Source organism: Leucoraja erinacea, chromosome 34, assembly GCF_028641065.1.
Source record: "Leucoraja erinacea ecotype New England chromosome 34, Leri_hhj_1, whole genome shotgun sequence".
Lineage (NCBI taxonomy): Eukaryota > Metazoa > Chordata > Chondrichthyes > Rajiformes > Rajidae > Leucoraja > Leucoraja erinaceus.
In genome coordinates, this window is record NC_073410.1 from 11,444,408 (window position 1) to 11,461,023 (window position 16,616).

Sequence of the window (16,616 nt, forward strand, 5' to 3'; positions counted from 1 at the left end):
CCTGTTTCCCTGTTGTGTCTCGAAACTAAACCAAAAAATCTGAAAATACTGTACATGAATACAACCAATTTTTGGAATATCAGAAAACAAGGATATGGGAGACTGGGGTATCAGAGGCGAGCATAGATCAGCCATGATGGTGGGTTAGGCTTGGGGCACTGAATGGTCTAATTGTGTTCATATTTTCTTGTGCTATAACACTGGAGCAACAGTGTTGGTTCTGCAAACAGCGAGATTTGAGCACTGAGCACAAAGATAAGGAAATGCATGAATAATCACAGCTACTGATTTATAGTTTCACAAAAGAAATTGCACAGCTATGGAATTTGATGCGCATACCAGTAAAAATGTCAGTATAATGTGCAATGAATGTGAGCAATTATTCTGTGACAACATATCAATGCAATAATATATCACACATGTTGTAAGCAATACTCCTGTAATGGAACAATGTCCTTTGAAAGAGGGCAAAGTCGTGGAAGATCCAACCTTGTTAAACCTGTGCATCTGACATGCATATTCAATGCCACACTTTGATCATCATTGGTGAATATATCTGTCCATTATTGCCTCAAATTTCACATTCATGCATTGGCTGGATAAGCATCCAGAATGCCAATGAGTAGACAAAGGCAGCAATTAACACATATTCTTTAAAAACCATAAATCATAACACAAAGCTAATCAGATTGCTCCAAATACTTTTTGAAACTCCATTCGAGTTGCTTAATATGAACACAAACAGCGGGGCATTAGTTACAGCTGACAGGAGCTTTGATCTAATACCATTTGTTTGTCAGTTCGAGGTCGGTGAAGAGGCAAGCATATTGGATTCAGATGTCCGAGAAGCAGCAGCTTCAACAACAAGGCTACTCAAATGAGCAGAGGTTTCCACACACACACAACACACACACACACACACACACACACACACACACACAATGCACACTAGTAACTGCCCCGTGCGAAACCCACAAAAATCTTGTTTCCATTGAAAAACTCTCCAACATAACTATATATTGCACTGTAAACAACAAGTTTGTTGATTTCCTTGCATAAAATATTGAAGAACATAGAACATACAGTAGAGTGCAAGAACGGTTTGTGTTGAACACGACACCAAGATTCCTTATTTGCTTGCACATAATCTGCATATGTCCATGTCCCTCTCCTACAGACTCTTCAATGCCTCTATCGTACCTGCTTTAACCACCGTCGCGGGCAGTGCATGCCAAGCACGCATCATCCTTGAGCTGCACATCTCCTTTACATTTTCACCTTAAAGCCATGCCCTCTAGTATTTGATGTTTCCATCCTTGGGAAATGGCTCTGGCTGTCTACCCTATCTATTTCTCTCAGAATTTTATAGCCTTTTGTCAGGTCTCCTGGCAACCTCCCGGCATTTCAGAGAAAATGATCAGTGTCTGTCCAACCTCCCCCTGTAGCCGATACCCCCTGATCAAGGCACCATTCTGATAAACCTCATCTGCACCCTCACCAACACCTCCGCATTCTTCCTGTTATGAGCGATCAGATTTTCGTTAGTTTAGTTTTGAGATATAGCCCGGGAACACCGAGTGTGCGCCGACAAGCGGCCCCCCACACACTAATATTATCCTACACACTAGGGACAATTTCCAATTTACAGAAGCCAATTAACCTACAAACCTGTACATTTTTGGAGTGTGGGAGGAAACCGGAGCACCTGGAGAAAACCCGCGCGGTCATGGGGAGAACGTGCAAACTCCGTACAGACAGCACCCGCAGTCAGGATCAAACCTGGGTTTCTGGCGCTGTAAGGCAGCCACTCTACCGCTGCGCCACCGTGCTGATCTACTCAAAAAACTAAAAATGCGGCTAATCAAAGTCCTATAAAACTGCAACTTCCTGACTCTTATACTCAATGCTGGGAGCAATGAAGGCAAACATATCTTTACCACATCATGCACATTACTGCCTGGTGGACTAGACCAACGGAAAATGTTATTTCCACAAATGAAAATTTCCAAAAGAACTGCTTATTGCACTGACAATAGCCTATAGCTTGCCTTGCGTAAAATGTTGAAGATAAATTAAAGGATCAAATTAATATTTTTGTAACTAGGCAAGAAAAACAATTGTTAAGCTGTCAGAAATAAATTATTTAATGATTCAGATTATTACGAACAATTTAACATCATATAGACAGTTTTCCCAAGAAATCCTTGTAAACCAAACCCTAATGTCTAATTTGCCATTAAGCAATGATTTGCCTAATATTTTATGGTACAATACATATCCTTCCAAATATGGGCAGTGCAGTCATGCAGCTGATAGAGATTCAGATAATTTCAATTTTAATTGAGCTGTTGCCTCATAGCTCCAGCATCCCTGGGTTCAATCCTGACCTCAGGTACTGTCTATGTGGAGTCTGCATGTTCTCCCCGAGTTAATAGGAACAATTCATATGGAGTCTGGGGTTTACTTTCAGAACAAGCTCTCTTTATTGCAATGGGTAGGAAAGAACTGCAGGTGCTGGTTTAAATTGAAGATAGATACAAAATGCTGGAGTAACTCAACCGGACAGGCAGCATCTCTGGAGAGAAGAATGGGTGACGTTTCTGGTCGAGACCCTTCTTCAGACTTTATTTTTTATTATTCTCTTTATTACAAACTTGCCAACTTGAGAGACAAGTCCTGGGGCAGCTGTTTATAATCCCAGGACAGATGTTCATAAACACAAAGCATATATCGATTTCTGTACTGCCCTGTGTAAACCTATCTGCATTTCCCCTTCCCCCTGGAGTCGGTGGAGTGGTTGTTAGACAGTGTCCAGGCATCGGCTCACTGGAAGGTCACCTTATTTGCAACTGGGCAGTGCCACCAGGTGGCGCCGTACATGTCGTCTTGTCCCTCTCTTTTGTTGTTTTCAGTCTGTTTTTACTTGTATGTTTTAGTGTATCTTTAGTTGTTGTATTATTTGAGGGTGGGGGTTGGGGGAAACTTTTTTTTAATCTCTTCCCTCGACAGAGATGCGACTCTTTCCGTATCGTATCTCCGTCCGCACTGCGGCCTTAACATCGTGAGAGCTTCGATCTCCCCGACGTCGGGGTTACGATCGCAGACTGCGGGAGCTTCGATCACCCCGACTGTGAATGTTTCGATTGCCCCCGACCACGGGAGAAAAGGAGGGAAGAAGGTATACGTTACTTGCCTTCCATCACCGTGGGGAATGCGAGTTCACCGAAAAACAAGATGGCCGTGCTGCCGGCGCTGGTGGGGACGCGGAGGGATTGCCGTGAGTGCAGTGACCTTAGTATTTGCAGGGACATGGCTCTGTGAGGACATCCCCGAGTCTGGCGCGGCTTTCTGACTGTTCGGGCGTACAGGGACTGCAGCGAGAGTACAACAACTCTGGTCACATCACGGTAAAGGAGCGTGTGTGTGTGTGGTGCGGACATTGAACTGATGGCTATGAGTCTCAGCTTATGCTGTGTGCCCTGGGGATTCTCACACTCCCCTGTGGTGGATGTTTAAGTCTATGTTGAATCTTCATGTAGTTATGTATCGTGTTGCTTTTTATTTGTATGACTGTACAGTAAATCAGATTTTGCTGTATCTCGGTACACGTGACAATAAAGGACCATTGACTGGTTTAAAGAGAGAGCGGCCACTCACCCAGGCTTGAAGATCATCCTACATCTTGGGCTGATGTACCTCAGCCCACTCTCCACTTTACCCCATTGTCTGCCATGACCTATAATGTCCCTGTGACTGCGTGAGTTTCCGCTGGGTACTCCACATCCTCCCCACATCCCAGAGATGTGCAGCTTTGTAGGTCACTTGGTATTGCCTGCACAGTCGGAATCTGACTACTGATGCAGGCTGCCCTTGGGACGGCTGCTACGGAGAGGAGACAGTTGCCCACCTCTTTGCAGTGTGGGGATTTGTAGAGAGAGCCTGGAGATTGATGCAAGGGCCCTTTTTACGGTTACATGAACAGAGGACTCTCTGATTTACAGACATCAAGTGGAGATGACAGATCATCAACTCACTTTGGTCTGTCAGAAACTTGTTGGCCTCCCAGCAGAGCAAGATGTCCGTCGGGGGATGTTGCCCGCTGGCTCGCTCCAGTGCAGGAGTGCGTGCTGAGGGATGCACTGGAGCTCGGTGCAGCCAACGCCAAGGCTCTGTGGGAGAGGACCACTGTCTGGGCCCCATCCACCACAGGACACTAACAGGCAGAGTCTAGTGGGGGGACACACACCCCTCAAATGAGAGAAGGGATATCACCCCAGTGGAAAGGGGGTTGTGTTTAAAAACAAGTGCGAACACTACAGGGCACGGCACAAATAAATGCATAGATGAGAGAAGAGCTTTGCACATTGTTTATTTTGTATTTATTTTTATTCTGAATAAATTTTATTTTTGGATAAAATACTTGGCAGCTGTAAATTACCCCAAGTGGGCGGATGAGCTGCAGAATCTGGGGGTGGGGAAGGAATTGAAGGGAATGTGACATCATTAAAATGGGGTGTGTGGAAGAACGGTATAGATGTGTGCCTGACCCCAAGTGTGAACGTTGAGAGTTATAGACTCGGTTTCCATCCCACACAAGTTTGTCGTAATTTCGTGTGGCTTTTTAAAACAACCTTGCCCTTGCTGGGAACAATAGACACCATTAATTGTCCTTTCATGCTTTAACGCTATTATCATCATCATCACTTGGGGTCGGCAAGGTGGTGCAGTGGTGAAGTTGCTGCCTTACAGCACTTGCAGCACCACAGACCCGGGTTCGATCCTGACTATGGGCACTGTCTGTACGTTCGCTCAGTGACCCCCGTGGGTTTTCTCCGAGATATTCCGTTTCTTCCCATACTCCAAAGAAGTAGGTTAATTGGCTTGGTATAAGTGTGTGTAGGACAGGGTTATGCCCCTGTCCCACTTAGGAAACCTGAACGGAAAACCCTGGAGATTTTGCGTCCCACCCAAGGTTTCCGTGCGGTTCCCGGAGGTTGCAGGAGGTTGCAGGTACTGGTAGCAGGTAGGGAGACTGACAAAAACCTCAGGGAACCTCCGGGAACTGCACGGAAACCTTGGTTGGGGCGCTAAGTCTCCAGAGGTTTCCGTTCAGGTTTCCCAAGTGGGGCAGGGGCATAAATGTACGGGGATTGCTGGTCGGTGCAGACTCGGTGGGCCGAAGGGCCTGTTTTCACGCTGTATCTCCAAACTAAACTTTCCTCATGTATAACATTCCCGTCAACAGAACTCCCATTTCAGAATGGTCTCAACCTGAAATGTCCCCCATTCCTCCTATCCAGAGATGCTGCCTGTCCCGCTGGAGTTACTCCTTTGTGACCATCTCCCATTTTAGCTGATTGTAAAAATTAATTTGAAGCAATTAGAACAAAGACAACTTGATGTGTCAGTAAATCCTATCCATGAGAAACCTTGCCAAACATTTCCCCACCACAGATGCCAGGCTCACAGTCTATAACTTCCTGGATTATTCCGACATCCCTTCCCAAACAAAGGAACAACATTGGCTAGGTGTGATTAGTGCAGATACAACGATCTTTGTCAAGGTCCTAACATTCACCTCTCCCGCCCCTCAATAAACTGGGATAGATTCCATCAAGTCCTGGAGACTAATCTATCTTAATGCTCTTCAAGAGACCCAACACCACCACCTCTGTGTCAAAATGCTTTGGTATAGTCCATACCTCACACTGTTCACTATTCTCCAAGTCCTTTTCCTCAGTGATGGATAATGAAAATATGCCTTTAGCACCTTGCCTGCACACTATGACTTCAAGCATAAATTTCCCCCCCTCCCTTTATCTTTGAGTGGCCCCACCCTCTTGTTTTTAACTGTATGTAGAAAATGCCTTGAGACACTGTGTAATCTAATCTGAGTCATATTTCTCTGCCTCTTCCAGCCTCCTAACTCCCTGTTTAAGGTCCCCCCTGCTTCCTTTAAATTCCTCAAAGACAATGTCTGATTTAATCAGCCTAAACCTTCCAATTCCTTTTTGACCAAAATTCCAATCTCTCTCAACATCAGAAGTTTCCCTACCTTACTTGTTCCTGCTCCTGCTTGCTGGAATATGCCAGAACTCTTATCAGCTGCTTTTTAAATGACTTCCACATGTCTGCTGTGGACTTACCCAGTAACAGCTGCACCCAGTTAACTCATCAAGCTCCTGCCTAATCAAGTGTAGGAAGGAACAGCAGATGCTGGTTTATACCTGAGATACCCACAAAAATGCTGGAGTAACTCAGTGGGACGGGCAGCATCAACGGAGAGAAGGAATGGGTGACGTTTTGGGTCTCAACCTGAAATTTTGTGTCTATCTCCTGCCTAATTATGTAATTTTTTGCCACTTCACCTGGTCAGCCTCATTTCCCAATATTGATGATTAAAGTCACCCACTAAGATAACCTGTTGCTTTTACATGTTTTTAAATCTGTCCACATATCCGTTCCTCTCACATTGGCTGGTGGAAGGCCTATATTATAAGGCAGCAGCACAGTGGCACAGCGGTAGAGTTACTGCTTTACAGCACTAGAGACCCAGGTTCGATCCTGACTACGGGTGAAGTCTGTACGGAGATTGTATGTTCACCCTCTCTGTCCGTGTGGGCTTTCTTCGGGTGCTCCAGTTTCCTCCAACATTCCAAAGTCGTGAAGGTTTGCAGGTTACTGTAAATTGTCCCCAGTGTGTAGGATAGAATTACACACACGTTGACAGGTGACCAATGGTCAGCTTGGCTTCAGTGGGCTGAAGGGCCTGTTTCCATGCTATACCTTTAAACTGATCAGTGAGTGTCCCCGTGTTATTTTCTAGCTCTCCCCACATCACCTCAGTCCAGCTGTGACATTGTCACTGATTAGTAATGCAACTTCTCAACCTCTCTCTCTCCCTCTAGGGCGGCACGGTGGCGCAGCGTTTGCAGTGTCGGAGACCCGGGTTCGATGCCATCGACAGGTGCTGTCTGTACGGAGTTTGTACGTTCTTCCCGTGACCTGCGTGGATTTTCTCCAAGATCTTCGGTTTCCTCCCACACTCCAAAGATGTACAGGTTTGTAGGTCAATTGGCTTGGGGAATGTCAAAATTGACCCTAGTGTGTGTAGGATAGTGTTAATATGCAGGGATCGCTGGTCGGCACAGACTCGGTGGGCCGAAGGGCCTGATTCTGCACTGTATTTCCAACTAAAACTATCATGCCTAAAACACTGGCCCTCTTACCACCATGTCTCTATAATGGAGACATATTAATGAGCACATATCATAGTTCCATTAGTACTAGTATAGACCATGTGCTCCACCAGCCCTTGAGGGAGAAAGTAAAACTAAGGGACACTGTTCAAAAATCAAGTGTGTTCAATGGAGACAGATCGAGCTAAGGCTTTCCCCCTACAATGTGGCAAGGTTTCCTCAGAATCAGATTATTTTTTAAAGCAGTCTTGATAGATGGGCTAAAACAATTACTGGGGTTCAGTAGGAATGCAGAGATAAGGTTATATTTAGATCAGACAAGAACTTATTGAATGATAGAAGACTTGAGGAGCTACGTAATGTAGCCTATTCTGTGTACTATTCATGGCTGTATGTTTACTTGCATGCCAGGGATTTTGGATGCAGTTCCTTCTCACTCTTTCTCTCTCTCTCCCCAGTGCTTTAATATTCCTGCTCCATGACTTATGAGGGTATAGGACAGCAGTGTGTTACTCACAGGAAAACCATGGCAGATGAACATGCCAACAAGGATTTTGCTGTGCAGACCTGCTAGCCAAATGAGACCCTGTAGGAAGGAACTGCAGATGCTGGTTTACACTGAAGATACACACAAAATGCTGGAGTAACTCAGCGGGACAAGCAGCATCTCTGGAGAGAAGGAACAGGTGACGAATGAAACATCACCCATTCCTTCCATCCAGAGATGCTGCCTATCCTTCCGAGTTACTCCAGTATTTTGTGCCTAACTTTGCTGAACGAGACAGTTCTCCCATATGTCACTTATGGCTCGGTTACATCATGGTGGGTCAAACCTGTTGAGAATACCCAGCAAATCTTGGTGGTTTTATGGTATTACCGAACGGACTAAATTTAAAAGGTGCACGCACAGTGGCACAACTTGTAGAGCTGCTACATCCAGAACTGAGATGTACAAATCGACTTGGGAGTGCTGATCGTATTGGCAGTAAAGGCAAACGTAATGCTAGTATTTATTTAAAGAGGGTTAGAATACAAAAACAGGAATGTAATGCTGATGCTCTATAAGGCACTGGTCAGGCCTCATTTGGACCATAGGGAGGAATTTTGGGCACCATATCTGAAGATGTGCTGGCTCTGGAGAGGGTCCAGAGGAGGTTTACAAGAATCATCCTAGGAATGAGTGGGCTAACTTATGATGAGCGTTTGACAGCACTGGCGTTTGACAGTACTTGCTGGAGTTTAGAAGAATGAGGGGGGACCTCATTGGAACTTACCGAACAATGAAATGCTTTGATAGAGTGGATGTTTCTACTAGTGGGAGAGTCTGGAACTAGATGTCATAAGGATATTCCTTTTGGAAGGAGATGAGGAGGGTGGTGAATCTGTGGAATTCTTTGCCACAGAAGGCTGTGGAGGCCAAGTCAATGGATATTTTAAAAGCAGAGTTAGATTCTTGACTTGTATGTAGGTTTCTCCCGGTGCTCCGATTTCTTCTCACATCCCAAAGATGTGCTGATTTGTAGGTTAATTGGATTCTGTAAATTATCCCTAACGGGTAGGGAATGATATTGGGAAGTGGGATAACACACGACTAGTGGGAACAGGTGACTGACAATCGGCATGAGGTCGGTGGGCCAAAGGGCCTGTATCCATGCTGTATCTCCAAAACTAAAATGTATCCAAATGGCTAAATCCAAATCACAAAAATAAAGTTAGCTGAAAAAAATGCTAGTGGTATAAAAGCAGACTATAAAGTTGGTAACATGTTTATTTCCTTACTGGGAAATTTCTGTTGGTATCTTGGGTCCTGTAGAGACAAGAGCTGGGAATTCCAGCAACATGCCTGCCCGCCCGTTTCAGTTGCAGCTGGAAAAACTCAATTATCTCTTCTTGGGCAGTGACATGGGATTGTGGAAGCCTTGCTTCCATCCTGATATTGTGGGTTCAGAAGTGGCTGATGAGACCCCATGTGAAGCCCACAGAATCTTCCACAGATGGGGCAGGCAAGCAGATTGCAAGTTGGAGTGCTTCCTCCCTCTGCTAATTCTGGGACGATTGCAGCAATTTTAAGACTATTTCTTGGGGGAAACAGAGTCACTTGATCATTTTGAAGGTAGACACAAAATGCTGGAGTAACTCAGCGGGACAGGCAGCATCAAATATCATAGAAGGCTAAGATAGACCACTCCTGCAAAATCCAATGGACTGACGTGTAGTACGCAACGGATCGGAACCTCCGCCATTTTGGGCAGCATCTCTGGAGAGAAGGAATGGGTGACATTTCGGGTTGAGACCCTTCTTCAGATGTGATCATTTTTCTCAAGTTGAACTCCTCCTGCCAATGTTCCCACTCTCCCATCCATCCACCCAGGCAAGACACGTCAGATCCAAGAGAGTTACACTTCCAACATTTATTTTTCCCATATTGGAAGATCATGGTGCATCGACAAAGCATGAAATACAAATTCACAAAGTGTAGCTTCACGTAAAATGTTGGGACTACCGAGGGTCACAGTGGGTATAAAAAAAAGAGCTTACTGTAGGAATTAATTCCCAGAGAGGATAATATGCGACTGAATGACAAATTTTGTGTATGAATTACAGTGAAAATAAACCATTTCTTCCGCCCCCTTTAAATTTGGCACTGACAGCATAATTATTTGTGTATCTCACACGCGCACACACACACACACAGTCAAATGATGAGAAAACGGTGAGAGTGATTTTCACTGAGGGAGGGGGAGAGGAGAATAAACACTGACGAACAGGATAAGACATTTTGTCTTTAAGTAGTAATTTAAATGTAAAACACACAACACTCAGAACCACTGCAGCGTATATTTTGTGATCTCTTGATTTGAAACAAACTGGAACGGAAACAGAAAATACTGCAAAATTCAGAACGGGATGGTGGACTCTGTGAATAGACTGGCTTCCATTTTCATGTTGATAGCTGAATGTGGTGACAAACTTTAACCAGTTTCACTTTCAGCTGCCGACTGTTATTATGTTTGTGCGGAGATTTTCTTCTTTTTGAACCACAATTTAGCGGGTAATTTCACTGCACCAAGCGAGCAGCTATGATGCCCTAACAGTGTGATATATCGAGCTTCATGTTTACATAATTATAAAAATCTATAGGTTAAAAATAAAACTGGTTAGCATCTAATTTGCAGCCTGGTTCAAATTTCAGGGTTGTATTAAATTATGCCAGTAAATTATGAAGGGCGGAACATTTTCATGAAACCCTCAACATGATTTAACTTGTGTTTTAACCGACTGTAATCAGGATAAGCAGACAGGTATTTAAATCTTATCCCCACCTTTAATCACCAGTGTTAAAGGATGATCCACTTCCAGCACAAAAGGATTAAGCTTTGACTGTGTTCAGGGTGGTTGAGAGAATCTTTGACAGAAGGAGTTACTATTTCAGAAGGTGTTTTGAACTAGAAGGTTAAGAAACTAAGTTATCCTACGCTCTGGGAAATTGCTCACGTTAGATCGTTCTGCCACCATGAACATCCCACGAACCCATTAAGCTACGCTTATTACATGAGCACTCATAAAATGAAATAAATCATTCCATTTTGTTATGAAACTGTACATACACTGTCAGCTCACAGGATGAATGGGGTTCGTTAAAATGAACATTACCTTGATTTTAGTTTAGTTTAGAGATACAGCGCGGAAACAGGCCCTTCAGCCCACCGAGTCCGCACCGACCAGTGATCCCTGCACATTAACACTACCATACACGCACACACTAGGGGCAATTTTACATTTTTATACCAAGCCAATTAACCTACAAACCTGTACGTCTTTGGAGTGTGGGAGGAAACAGAAGATCTTGGAGTAAACCCATGCAGGTCACAGGGAGAAGGTACAAACTCCGTACAGGCAAGCACCCACCCGGGTCTCTGGCGCTGTAAGGCAGTAGCTCTACCGTTCTACCATCGAGCCGCCCAATATTATTTATTAGTTAATATATAATATCCACTCTGCTTCAGACATGCCAACAGTACACGCTGGTTATCCCCATTTAGTAGAGGGGTGGGGAGGAGGGGGGCAGAAATATTGGGGAGGGAGGCAAGAACATCATTCAACATATATGCACTAAAATGACTAACCCAGACAGGGTGCCCTCAGCGACCCAACGTGGCACTTATTACCATTGTGTTTCTCATTATACGGGAAGAAAACACCATCATCCCCTTCAAATCCCCTCCCCATCCTCAAAAATAGGTCTACCATACCACAGCTATTTCCATCTTTACAATTAAATCTGTATCACAATTTGCAAATATTATTGCAGGTTGACTATGAGTAAACAAATATACAAACACATTAAACATTTCTCTAACAAAGTACAGGCAGAACAATATTTTCTCTGAGGCGACGGTTTCAGCTGTGAACTTGGCTAACTTCCGGGGATGGACCAGAGACTTCTTTAACAACAGAAATAAATTAAATAAGTTACGTTCCATATTGTACTGACTGGTAAGAAAGTGGGCAGCTCGACGTCCTTGAAATCGTACATTGATTGTGTGAGGTAGTTCATTCATTATTTAAAAACCTCTGGAGACACGATGCACTTTATACGTGACAGATCTTAATGCCTGGAATATAACACTACGCCATGGATTCTGGTCAAAGTTTTTTTTTGTCAAGTTGTGTTAGGAAAAGCCAGCTACAAATGAAACTTTTTTTTTATTGCTGGGCACTCTACACTGTGAACTCCTGGAATAATAGAAAGGAATTAAACCAAATCACCTGTAATTAGAAAGAACAGCTCATTAGGGTCAATGTGATCGTATTACAATGAATTCAGAGCTGGCACTCGATAAAATAAAACACTCATTCAGTCTTGTGATATCTAATCTTCTCAAAACCACGTGTTCACATCTCAATTCTGCTCCCCTCCACTGCCCTGTGCATGGAGAGGTGATTGTTCTTACTGATATTGTGTCATTATTCCTAACTCTGTACACAGTAGCCCGACTCAAAATGGCTGAATCAAAATTTAAAACGCACTCGGGCTTAGCTTTGGATGTGTAAGCAGGCAAGCCACAGTCAACCAGGATTTATTATGGACACTGGCAACATGGTAACTTATAGACCTAGTCCACAACTAGCAGTTAGCCAAGTGGAGTAGAGAAGTACCCAGAATACTCAAAGGGCAGAAATCACTTCATGCGACAGTGACACGTAGCCTAACTAAGTTGCTCCTCAACAAACTGGAGGCCGGAGCTTATTTGTATTTTTCTGTTCCTTCTTCCTCCAAAACAGACTTAAATGTAGTGATGTTAAATGCAAGTCCTTTACAAATGTACAAGTCATGCTTTAGGGTTGTTGCCCCACACTAAACGTTGCTGTGTTTAAGTTACTGTGTCAAAATCCAACAGAATTCAAAGTCATATTTATATGGCAAACCGATTCCAATAAAATTAAAATGCAATTAGAGCTTTTTAAAAGCTGGTCTACCCTCTCTATCATTCAGCGCGAACAGTTAGAACCCAGAGAGAGGAAGGCTAGTCATCTGCAACAGCCCAGAGGTCCTGTTGATGTCTCTAGGCTGCTGTCTGTATCCGAGGCCAGCGTTGGATCTGTTGACATGGAGGATACATCGTTGACAGATGAAGATGAAGATGGATGATGTGAACCATTGATCATTGCTGCACCTGTGCTATGAGAAATAAGGAAACACAGTTAGTAATGGAGGAGAGGGGTCATTTTTTCGCGTTGTTACAAATGAGCGAATCGACCACATCAATAAAAGTCAATGTCACAATATAAATTAATCAAAACCACATTGTGCCAATTGAAACTGACGAACTAGAAAACCCAATCACGCGTAGCAAAGCAATGTGGATAACTTTGACAACCAGTCCTTTTGTCACCAGCGGTACAAATTCAGGACTAATTTTCCACCAGGTGGCATGGTGGTGCAGCATTAGAGTTGCTGCCCCACAGTGCCAGAGACCCAGGTTTGAGTGTGACTACAGGTGCTGTTGGTATGGAGTTTGTATGTTCCCTCCCTCCCCAAGACCTGTGTGTGTTTTCTCCAGGAGCTCCGGTTTTCTCCCACACTCCAAAGCCATACAGTTTTGTAGGATAATTGGCTGGTATAATTGTAAATTGTCCTTAGTCTGTGCAGGATAATGTTAGTGTGTGGGGATCGCTGGTCGGCGTGAACTCGTTGGGCCGAAGGGCCTGTTTCTGCACTGCATTTTTAAACTAAACTAAACCGGCTCAGATACCGGTGCAAGTCTTGTCAACGGCTTTAAACAAAGTTACAGTGGTCGGAGAAGAAATTTCAGGCTGGTAAGATAAGTCCCGACCCGAAACATCGTCTGTTCATTTCACTCCACAGACCCATTGAGCTCCTCCAACACTTTGCTTTCTGCTCAGTGTGGTTTATTTGGTTCCAACAATGAGGACGTTTGTTTGGAGACTGACAATTTCCAAAAGAAAAAAAATATTAATTTAACAAAAAGCCCTTTGAAGTAATTACTCCTTTCCTGATATCCCACCATTGGGCATCTTTGCATCAGCTTAATATCTCTACTTGAACCTTTCCATTTGTCTGCTTGGCTTCAGTAGATGCTATCATTCTACCAAAAGCCGTTCTCTGAACTGCTTCCGACATCATTCTTGAGCAGACAAAATAACCAATAGTACTTCTTCCCACCCTGCTTCCTGTAAGGACTCTATTCCCTACTCCCAATTCCTCCGTCGACACGGCATCTGCACCCAGGATGAGGTGTTCCAAACCAGGGCATTGGAGATGTCCTCATTCTTTAGGGAATGGGGGTTCCCTTCTTCAACGATAGACGAGGCCCTCACCAGGGTCTCTTCACATATCCTGCAGCTCCGCTCTCACTCTCCATCCCCCCCACTCATAACAAGGGCAGAGTCCCCCTTGTCCTCACCTTCCACCCTACCAGCCGCCACATACAACAGATAATCCTCCGACATTTTCGTCACCTCCAACGGGATCCCACCACTGGCCACATCTTCCCATCTCCTCCCCTTTTGGCTTTCCGCAGAGCCCACTCCCTCCATAACTCCCTGGTGAATTTGTTCCTTCCCACCAAAACCACCCCCTCCCCCGGTACTTTCCCTTGCAAATGCAGGAAATGCTATACTTGTCGCTTTACCTTCCCCCTTGACTCTTTCCAGGTGAGGCAGAGGTTCACCTGCACCTCCTCCAACCTCATCTATTGCATCCTCTGCTCTAGGTGGCAACTGCTCTACATCGGTGAGACCAAGCACAGGCTTGGCGATCGCTTCGTCCAACACCTCTGCACAGTTCGCATTAGGTGCCTGGTGGCTCAGCCAACTCCCCCTCCCATTCCGAATCCGACCTTTCTGTCCTGTGTCTCGTCCATGGTCAGAGTGAGTCCCACCGCAAATTGGAGGAGCAGCACCTCAGCGGTATGAACATTGACTTCTCCAGTTTCAGATAGTCCTTGCTTTCTCCCTTCCCAGCTCTCCCACAGCCCACTGCCTCCACCTCTTCTTTTCTTCTTCCCACTCCCCACCTCCCCACCTCAAATCAGTCTGACGAAGGGTCTCGACCCAAAACATCACCTATTCTTTCGCTCCATAGATGCTGCCTCACCCGCTGAGTTTCTCCAGCATTTTTGTCTACCTTCGATTTTTCCAGCATCTGCATTTCTTTCTTAAACAAGTAGTTTTAAATATCAGATTCAGAGTTTGCAATTACCCGGGACAGAACAACCTTAAAACTTGCGCCACATTCTCCACTCTGTCTGTGCCGAACATGATGCCAAGTTAAATAAATCTACTGTGCCTGCATATGATTCATATCCTTCCAGTCCCAGTATATCCAGGAGCATGTCCTAAAGCCTCTTAAATGCCACTGCCATATCTATCGCCACCATCACCCTTGCTGTGCATTCCAGGTACGCATCACTCTCTGTGTCAAAAAAACACAACTCCTTTAACTTTTCCACCTCTGACCGTAAAGCTTGCCTCCCTAGTCATTACCACCCTGGGCACAAGGTTGTGACTGTCTACCCTATCTATGCCTCCCAATTTTATATACAACCAGGACTCCACTCAGCTGCCGACACTTCAGGGAATACAATCCAAACCTCTTCTTGTATCTAATACTCTAAAATCCAGGCGGCATTCTAATAAATCTCTTCCGTACCCTCTCCAAAGCCACGATATCCTTCCTGTGATGCAGTGATCAGAACTGTACACAATACTTCAAATGCAGCCCCACCAAGTTCTGTAAATCTGCATCACAACTTCATGAGTCTTATACTCAATGCCCCAACCTTTGCAGTCAAACATATCATACGTTTTCTGTACCCACCATCTCCTTGTTGCCACTTTGTGGGAGCTAAAGACTTGGACCCCAAGATCCCTCCGTACATCAATGCGTTAAAGGTCTTGCCATGAACTGCATATTTTTTGCCTTATATTCAACCTCCCAAAATGCAACACCTCACACTTGCTCATAATTAAACTCCATCTGCCATTTTTCTGTCCGTTCTGTAACTAATCTATGTTCCGTTGTATCCTTTGACAGCCTTCCTCACTGTCTGCGACTCTACCAATTTTGGTATCACTACAAACTTACTAACCGGCCATCTATATTTGCGCCAAAGTGGAACAATAAGTGGCAGCTCCTAGATCACGGGGAACTTGGTGCAATGATGGAAACTGTGTGAACTGTGGAGAAGCATTGAAACAATGGAATCAAGTTGACATACAATTGCAGCAGAACTGTTACATTCCTCCTGCTTTTGTTACACTATTCACTACTCATCAACACATCAAAGAATAATTTAGAGTAATATGTGATAGGTATGCTCGCCATGAAATCATGCCGAAATATTGTTACTTGGCAATGCATGAACAGCACAGATTTATAATAACAGGAAGCCAAGCAGATGATGCTTTTTCTGATACTCTTTAAGCAGACTGGCTGCAACAATGATTTAAACGGGACTCTTTTTGTTCATATTCTCAGAGCCAGCAGCAGTTGGCTGGGGCTGAACAAACTTGGAAAATGCAACTCTACTACAGAAAGAGATAATTAATTGCGGATAGAGAAACAAAGAACTGAAGATGCTGGTTAATACCCAAAAGGTCATAAAATGTTGGAGTAACTCAGCAGGTCAGGCAGCATTTCTGGAAAACATGGATAGGTGGCATTTCAGGTCGGGACCCTTCTTCAGAATAGACCCAAGAGCAAAATGGAAGTGCTGGGGGAACTGGCTCAGCAGGAAGGAAAGGACAGAAGATATTTTGGGTTGTGATCCTTTATCAAACTGATGGAGAAGTGGGGTGTAAGCTGGAAAATAGAGGTGGGTGGGACAAAGACTGGCAAGTGACAGGTTGAAAACTGCAGAAGCTAGTTTACAAAAACGTGCTCAGATTGAA

At 44.4% G+C, this 16,616-nt stretch overlaps 1 protein-coding gene across 4 annotated transcripts in view; it reads right to left on the reverse strand.

Annotated features, from left to right (window-relative positions):
• Positions 1–9,595: 9,595 nt before the first annotated feature.
• The window catches only part of mapk8b (mitogen-activated protein kinase 8b), a 72,816-nt gene continuing 65,795 nt past the window's right edge, over positions 9,596–16,616 (reverse strand). For 3 of the 4 annotated variants that reach the window (XM_055661830.1, XM_055661832.1, XM_055661833.1), the window contains exon 12: positions 9,596–12,877. In XM_055661830.1, the coding sequence (XP_055517805.1) occupies positions 12,732–12,877 (146 nt within the window). In that variant the 3' untranslated portion in view covers positions 9,596–12,731. Of the gene's footprint in view, positions 12,883–16,616 lie in introns of all 4 variants that reach the window. The other variant, XM_055661834.1, reaches the window with a different exon arrangement.